This window comes from Podarcis liolepis (genome assembly GCF_965112155.1).
Source record: "Podarcis liolepis genome assembly, chromosome: 1".
NCBI classification, from domain to species: Eukaryota; Metazoa; Chordata; class Lepidosauria; order Squamata; family Lacertidae; genus Podarcis; species Podarcis liolepis.
This window is the reverse complement of record NC_139554.1, coordinates 48576893-48585314: the sequence shown is the minus strand read 5'-3', so window position 1 is coordinate 48585314 and position 8422 is coordinate 48576893. Positions and strand designations below refer to the sequence as shown.

The 8422-nt window shown below is 43.1% G+C and overlaps 1 protein-coding gene across 1 annotated transcript; it reads left to right on the top strand.

Annotated features, from left to right (window-relative positions):
• Positions 1 to 421: 421 nt before the first annotated feature.
• On the top strand, positions 422 to 7815 carry PIGH (phosphatidylinositol glycan anchor biosynthesis class H). Its single transcript, XM_083461731.1, has 4 exons — positions 422 to 932; positions 4774 to 4983; positions 5537 to 5620; positions 7510 to 7815. Exons 1-4 carry the CDS (start codon positions 753 to 755, stop codon positions 7588 to 7590), a joined length of 555 nt encoding a protein of 184 aa, XP_083317857.1. The 5' UTR covers positions 422 to 752; the 3' UTR covers positions 7591 to 7815.
• Positions 7816 to 8422: the final 607 nt, after the last annotated feature.

Below are 8422 nucleotides of genomic sequence, written 5' to 3'. Positions count from 1 at the left end.
TGAGTGCTGTAACCCCAGAGTTGGTCACAACTGGACCTAATGGTCAGGGGTCCCTTTACCTTTAAGAATAAGAAAGGGACGGGAGAAGTTATAAAATGGTATTATTTTCCTTTTTAAACTGGAATTCTTAACAGGTAGATAGCCGTGTTGGTCTGCTGTAGTCAAAACAAAACAAAACAAACAAATATAATAAAATAATAAAATAAAATAAATCCTTCCAGTAGCACCTTAGAGACCAACTAAGTTAGTTATTGGTATGAGCTTTCTGAAGAAGTGTGCATGCACACTAAAACTCATACTAATAACTAACTTAGTTGGTCTCTAAGGTGCTACTGGAAGGATTTTTTTTAAAAAAATTATTTTGTTGGGATTCTTAACGTTACGTAACATTCGTTGTTGACGTCATCCGTCATCCTTTACCTCAGAATTTACATTTTGCGCGTCTCTTTGAGTCCCAGGCATTGTCTGGTCCCTGCCGAAGCGTGACCAGACAAATGGCCAGCTTAGGTGTAGCCTGGGAATGAGAAGAAAAGCGCGGACGGATATCATGGGCTGAGAGGCGAGGCTCGCAGAGAAGCATCCCCTCCTCGCTCGCCGGGCGGCCAGCACAAGAGACAGCTCCTCGCCCAGAAGGAGGAGGAGCCTCGCTACCATCGAGTTGGTCGGAAACTAGAGCGGAAGGCAGGCGGGAGGACGGTGGTGGCCGTTCTGCGCGGCTGCTGGGGCGTTTTCGTCGCTCCCTGGAGAGGGGGATGGCGGAGGAAGAGGGGTACCTGGCCCTGTCCGGGGAGCGCATCACGCTGCAGCGCCTCCACCACAGCGCCTCCTGCCGGGAGTTCCAGGTGCGCTGCCCGAGGCTGCAGCTGCGCTCGCTCAGCGCCGTCACGTGCTCCGTGTGGCTGGTGGCCTACGGGCTCTTCGTCCTCAGCCAGGTACGGAAGAGGCTTTGGCCGCCTTTTGCCTACGGGCTCCGCCACGTGCCGGTGGCTCAGGGACGGGGACTCCTAAAGGTCCCGCTTGAGGGTTGCCCCCAAGTATTAGATCAGCCACTTCACCCCGCGACTCTTCCGCTCCCCTCTTTCCCGACCCCCGTGTATGGCAGTGAGTTCCATTAAATCCAATGAGACTCACTTCCGATTCACGGTGCATTAGGGTTGCAGCCATGCAGCGCAACTCTTTGTGCGCAATTGCTCAGAAGGCGCCAGGCAGAGACTTCTTAGTCTCTGTCGACTTAGGCAGCGAGAGAACAGCATGCTTGACTAGATCCAGCAGCGCTCTTCTTTTATGCTTCTACAGTTTTGAGATGCGGTTAACCAATGGAGTTTTCAAAAGGGGTGTGTAGCCATTTTTGCACATTAATATCCATAATAACTATGAATAGGGACGCGGGTGGCGCTGTGGGGTAAACCACAGAGCCTAGGACTTGCCGATCAGAAGGTCGGCGGTTCAAATCCCTGCTCGGTCCCTGCTCCTGCCAACCTAGCAGTTCAAAAGCATGTCAACGTGTAAGTAGATAAATAGGTACCGCTCCGGCCGGAAGGTAAACGGCGTTTCCATGCGCTGCTCTGGTTTACCAGAAGTGGTTTAGTCATGCTGGCCACATGACCTGGAAGCTGTACACCGGCTCCCTCGGCCAATAAAGCGAGATGAGCGCCACAACCCCAGAGTTGGCCCCGACTGGACCTAATAGTCAGGGGTCCCTTTACCTTTACTTTAACTATGAATAAGTTCCTTCTGCTCGCCAGCAACCCTATCCCTAACAGTGTAGACCTGTGCATGATGCTTACCGTATTTTTCGCTCTATAACACGTACCCGACCATAACACGCACGTAGTTTTTAGAGGAGGAAAATCCGTAGGCATGCCACCCGTAGGCATTCCCTCCATAACACACACAGACATTTCCCCTTACTTTTTAGGAGGAAAAAAGTGAGTGTTATGGTGCAAAAAATACGGTACTTGGAAAAAGTCTCAGTAGGCTTAGAAAATTACAGTAGAAACCTCTGACTTTGTGGGATTCTATGGAAGATCTAGTCCTGTTCCTAGAATAGTATTTATCTCTGACACATAAATATTATCATTGCTCTAGGGAACCGGAGTCTGTTAGTAAATGGTAGAAATGAATGAACAGTCGTATTTAGATAATATTTGGTGTATTGAAGGGAGGATTCCAGGCCAATGGAAAAATACAGGCTAAGCTCCCTTTCCAAGCCAAAGGCTTACCTCAGATAGAGGCTGTTAACATGACAAAAGGTGTTTATGGCCCATCCCAGAGAAATCCTTGTCTGTGCAAAACTGTTGCCATGCTTACTGTGGACAGAGAAAGATTTAGGAATAAAAAAGGGGGGAGGGGGCAGGCTATGCTCACAGGAAAGATGTGCCTTTTAAAAACTAGGCTTGGAATAGCAGACAGATGGGGAGGTGTTGCTTGGAGCAGGGGGCACCTGGGATCAAGAAAGGAAGTAGAGAGAACACCATGTGGGGGCTGAAGGACAGCGGCTATGAGAGCTGGCTGGGAAGCAAGAGTAAAGGGGTGGTGCTTAGGATGGCTCTGGCTGCACTACTGGGCTGCTATGAAGAACAAGCTGCTCTTGAAATGACAATGCTGTAAGATCTACACCCCTTTCATATAAACTCAGTTGTAAATATGTGTAATTAAACCATATTTCTTAAAAAAACACTATAGTCTTCACCGTATTTTGATTCTCATCAGAAACACAACCTTGAGTGAGCACCTGGAACTTCTGGAATCTCATGCACTGCTTTGGCAGAGATTGGGGATGGCATGCAACCTTTGTAACACTCTTTCCTAAATTAGTCCAAGTACCTAGAAGCATGCAGCCTATCATGCAGAGAATAGAGTACCACAGCAAAAGAACAGGAGAGACCCTATTGTGTATCTTTCCAAAGTTAAGTGTTTTAAGAAAAAACTGCTCCTTTCCCCTTATGGGGTATCCAAGAGCCCATATAGAGTACTTATGTAGGTTCTCTATTGGTAGGAGAAAAATACAGTGGTACCTTGGGTTACAAACACTTTGGGTTACAGACTCTGTTAACCTGGAAGTAGTATCTTGGGTTAAGAACTTTACCTCAGGATGAGAACAGAAATCGCACGGCGGCAGCGGGAGGTCCCATTAGCTAAAGTGGTACCTCAGGTTAAGAACAGTTTCAGGTTAAGAACGGACATCCGGAACAAATTAAGTTCGTAACCAGAGGTACCACTGTAACAGGGGCCAACCAGAGAATATTGAGAAGCAAAGCAGCTAGTAAGCCTGATCTTTATTAAACTCCTGTAACAGGGTGAACACCCCACCAAAGCAGGAGGGAGGAGGGACCCAGAACATTGGTGTGCAAGCTCTTATATAGACTTTTGGGAATTGCCTACTCTGTAGCTCAAGACCACCCCCACCCCCAAACATCATACATACATCACAGAAAGAGGTGGTCCCCAGCAGAAATTTGAGTGTGTTGCTTCTCTCCTGTCTGCCAGGATACCTGATAGTGCCTTATCTGATTGCCTTTTCTGTGCCCTATTGTATATCTTTCCAAAGTTAAGTATGTTGAGGTGTGGGATCCAGTCTTGCCCTGCCTTCTCTGCTCTCTCATTCCTGGATTTAGAAATAAGATTTTTGAAAATCTAGGATGGTCTGATTGTAGCAGCTTGTAAATTTACTGCACATCCTCAGTATAAGAATGTGCGTGTTTTAAAATAGTAGACAACAGGTAAGCTAGACTACAATTCTGTATACATTTACTTGGGAGTAAGTCGTATTGAGCTTCAACAACCTCTTCTATTAAAAGAAGGTCAGTTACTCAGAGACTGTAACTTTTTCAACTAAATTATATTTGTAAATGCTGGAAATAAATTCTGGGTTGTGTAGAGCTTTACCTAAGTATTCATATTCAGGGGGAAGTACAGTGCTTGCTGTGTAAGTTATGTTTACCCACCATGTCTCTGGATTGATCGGTTCAGAATTATTAACTAGGACTGCAATCCGATGGACAAATTTTTGGGAATGTCAACAATGCTAAGGCTGTGCTGTAGCTTACAAAAAGGGATATGTCAGGAAGATATTAAATTACACAAGAGTATTCCAGAAACGAAATAAATGAAAAAACCCTATATGTTCTTTTTGGAAAGATAAAAAAGTGAAAAGCTGTCCTGTGGTTTGATATGTTCAAAGAATGGTCTTCTGTGCCAGCATAGTCTCTAAAATATCTCATTTCTCCCTATAGTTGTTAAAGTTGGTGCCTTTTTATATTTTTTGGTACCCCATGTTCTTACATTATACTGTACTAATAGAGTTTACATGTGCTTTTTAAAACATAATTGATTTATCTTCATTTACCAATAATACATATATGAACAGGAACCATTAAAATACAATTAGATAAACAGTGCAGGTGAGAGAGGTGAAAGTCCATTCTCTTTATTTTTATATTTATCTATGGAAAGTCTATTAGATGTCCAGGCCTCTTTTCTGTTCATTACTCTACTTCATAAGATTAATCTATGATTGATTTTGTTTCCCCCTCTTTATCTCTAAGCATAAGGATGATTATACTTAACCTTTTGACATGAAGGGCACATGCATAATGCACAATTCAATTGCTGTGTATTTATGATCTCATTCCATATTGTTCAATAGCTGGAATGTTAGGCTGCTTCAAGTCCTTTGGAAGTTTGTCATGATCATGTCTTCAAATCAGTAGTTGAGAGAACAGGTCAGTTAAAGGATTTGGCCTAATATTCTTGACTTGGTTTCTATTACAGAACAGTGCGGTGCTCTCTGCTGCTATATTTGTCACACTGATAGGCTTGCTTGTGTACCTGCACTTTGTGAAAATTGACCAGGAGTCTCTGCTTATTGTTGGCTCACTTGGAATACAGATGACTTCATCCTATGCATCTGGCAAAGAAAGTACAACCTTTATAGAGATAAGCCAGGTAAAAGATGTGGTCATCAACGAAGCCATCTATATGGTAAGCCTAATATGCCACTTCTTTTACTATGCTACTGATTATCTCATTTCTTCAGCAACGAGAGGGCTGGGGTTTTTTGTTTTTTGTTTTGTCTGGAAAGGATTTTCCCATGTCAGATGCCAAGGTGTTCTATGGTGTTGGAGCAACAACAGAAAGGGCTCTGTTCTGTTCTTCAGGACCAGCTGATCTTTCCCCTTGAAATGAGAGAACTCTAAATGGAATTTCCCCAACAGATCTCAGTGGGAGAGGGATGGCTGCAGACCTGGTCCAACTGTGTGTTGGGGTTAAGTTCTTAATTCAGTAGGCAGATGGGTGGTGGGGCCAGCAAACTTCTTTGATTCTCTTCTCTGTTGGTTAAAAAAGAATTTCTAAGGTGGCTCTAACCTAAGGAAACCTTACTGGTCACTCTAGGATATCGTTATCCTTTCGTGAAGAAATTATCATTCTGATAATGATGTGGGTAGCGATTTCTTGTACCACGGTTGTAATCTTATAATTGGTAGCACAGAACAACTTTCTCATTGTTATATTTGTGTGTTGTTTGTTTTTGTAGCAAAAGGTTATCTATTACCTGTGCATCCTTCTCCAAGACCCTGTGGAACCTCATGTTGTTTCAGAGGTAGTACCATTGTTCCAGGTGAGTCCATCAAAGTGCAAAGGAGTGTTGGAGATGGTAGAAAATATTTGTTAGGCCATGTAGACTCTGACTGTAGCCTCTTATTTTCAGAACTCTGCAGTGCTACACAACACTTTTTTACGTGATCTTCCTTTCAATCCTGGGTCCAAGAACATAGAGTAGCTGTTAGTTTGTAATTCAGTGCACCTTAGACGCAGCAGTGACATGCTCAATTGAGCATGGATTAACTGCTGAACTTTCTGGATAGTTGATCTTGCCCAGGTAGGTGGGGCAGTAACCCTTGTCACCCTTTGGTGCATTTAAGCCCTTGCTTTTCTCAGTTATGTCAGCTCTAAAGAATACAATTTACCATCTCACTGAGCCAATTAACACTTCTATAATCACGTACTAAATTAACCTGTTTTTCTATGAAACTCAGTGGCAACCTTCAAGAAGAAAGCTTCCAAATGGACTTTACACTAAGAGTTGTTTTCAGCAGCTCAAAAGGCATTAGGACTCAGAGAGCAAAGGGTGGGTGGGATGGAGTGGGAAATTACCGTAGAGGTGAGGAGTTAAATACAGAAATATTTCTGAGTTTTTGGCCCAGCTCAGTAGTAGTAGAAAGTTATAATTTTATGCCCTTTCTATTGTGTTAGCATGGGTGGAGTTCTAGGCTACTATTAATTTTGTGGCTGACCAGATCAGTGAAGGTATACAGTGGTACCTTGGGTTATATACGCTTCAGGTTACAGACTCCGCTAACCCAGAAATACTACCTCGGGTTAAGAACTTTGCTTCAGGATGAGAACAGAAATCGTGCTCCGGCGGTGCGGCGGCAGGAGGAGGCCCCATTAGCTAAAGTGGTACTTCAGGCTAAGAACAGTTTCAGGTTAAGAACGGACCTCCGGAACGAATTAAGTACTTAACCTGAGGTACCACTGTAGTTTGGATAAAACTTAAGAAGTTAGGCCTTTTAAAACATCACTGCTTTGATCATTCAGGCTAGTCTCTGCAGCAGTAGATGTTCTTCAGAAAGGGCAACCCTGTTTCTCCACCCCCCTCCTCCACATTGCTTGTATCCTTACATTTTTACTTGCAGAGAATGGAGAATTCATTTTCCAGCTTGCTTTTGTCCATCATCTCAAATCAGCCAATCTGCTCTTTTGAACTCCTAGCCAGCAGCAAACCAGGGACATATACCCTGTCTCCAGCAAAGAAACAAAATAAGCACATAAAGAGGACATATGACGTAGCATTTTGGTGGGGTGGCTGGTCCCTCCAAATTGGCTGTTCTGCCTTCCTCTCTCCCTCTCCTTTTGTCAGTATAGCCAATCAGGGAACTTGGCTTTACATAGAGGAACTTGTAGAATTAAAGAAGATAGGGTGGGACTATGAGCATGTGCTGCCAGTGTCAGGTAAGAGAGATAACCTGTGTGTGTCAGGTGTGTTTGCCTGGGTTCAGTGTGTCTAGGTGCATGTGCCAGTGCCAGCTGAGTGTGTGCTCCAGGTGTGTGTGCCTGGGTTAAATGTTGATGTATACATTTATGCAAGCAATCTCTCCTAATAAATTTTGTATGTCATTTCCACTAAGATGTGCATTTTATGCATACTTTTCTCTAAGATGTGCATTTTTTGTACACCTTGGTTGAGGAATTGCATAGCAAAATTCAGAGTAGTGTGAATTTCAAAACATAGCTGTTTTGGTTTGTGTATTTTGTTCAGTAAGTGGGAATTCAGTAGGTTCACATTAAATGCAAATAAAATCAAATTTCTCCCCCATCCCTAGACGAGACCTTTTTTATTTTTCTCCTCCTGTAGCCATGCTAGCTTTGGGTGAAGCCTCCCTAATCTTTCAGCAGCAATTGCAGTTCTTCAGCCATTTGAGTCTCTCTTGTCTCCTTTCTATATAGAGCTCCAAGCCACGTCTAGACTGCCTTGTCCAAGTGTACAAAAGCTGCCAAGAAATCCTGGAGCAGAGGAAGACATATTGACACCAGTTTTTAAAGTGAAGTCTTTATCTGGGTAGAAAACTTGCTAAAATACCAAGCTTTTCTTAAAAAAAATAGTTGGGAAGCATGTTAAGGGACTTGACCATGTGGATAACTAGATGGCAGTGGATTCTAATGCACCAGAGAACTGAAAACTGCTAGTGCTTTCATGGGCAAGGTCGTGAGTATGTAATCTTGAATAAATGTTATGGTGGAGAAATGGCTAAACTGGGCCCCACATCTTTTTTCAACATGACGTAAGAATGATTATAAACTTTCTGTAAATAATTAACTCTACCATGTGAATGGAAATCTACAGGGAAGGTTCAACAGAAATGGGATGGACAGGGAAACTGCCACCTTAGTACAAGTATATGGAAGATGAGAAACTGAGAACACCATTACATTATCTTCTAAAATCAATTGTGAGATCTTCAGTGTCTGTATGATATTCTTACTTATGCACTTAGGTTTGTCATTAGCAATTGATACAAATGTCTGCTAAACAAATCCTATCACTAGTTGTTTTAGAAGCATTTTGCTGTGTTCTGTGTTGTAACAAGATAACCTGTGTTTACCAAGTTCATATGTTGTAAGGACATTTTCCAGTACACATGGAAGATCTGGCCAGAGTCTAGAGAACCTCACATCTAACGTCAAAGAAAAACAGACTTCTCATCATCCAGCCAGACAACTGCTTTTGAAATTCAGGGAAATTTCAAAGCACTTGGTCATAGGACATGGAGAGGGTGCAGAACTGCTTCCTCCCAAGGAAAGTGTCAGAAGTCATGCTGATCTCCCACAATCCCTAAGTTTAGCTGCCTGAATTGTTGGT

What these genes read in the sequence shown, in the direction of transcription:
- PIGH (XM_083461731.1), top strand. Translation starts at nt 753, where the DNA reads ATGGCGGAGGAAGAGGGGTACCTGGCCCTGTCCGGGGAGCGCATCACG. An exon ending in GGCTCTTCGTCCTCAGCCAG is followed by an intron (nt 933 to 4,773) that starts GTACGGAAGAGG and finishes TTTCTATTACAG; the next exon opens with AACAGTGCGGTGCTCTCTGC. An exon ending in TCAACGAAGCCATCTATATG is followed by an intron (nt 4,984 to 5,536) that starts GTAAGCCTAATA and finishes TTGTTTTTGTAG; the next exon opens with CAAAAGGTTATCTATTACCT.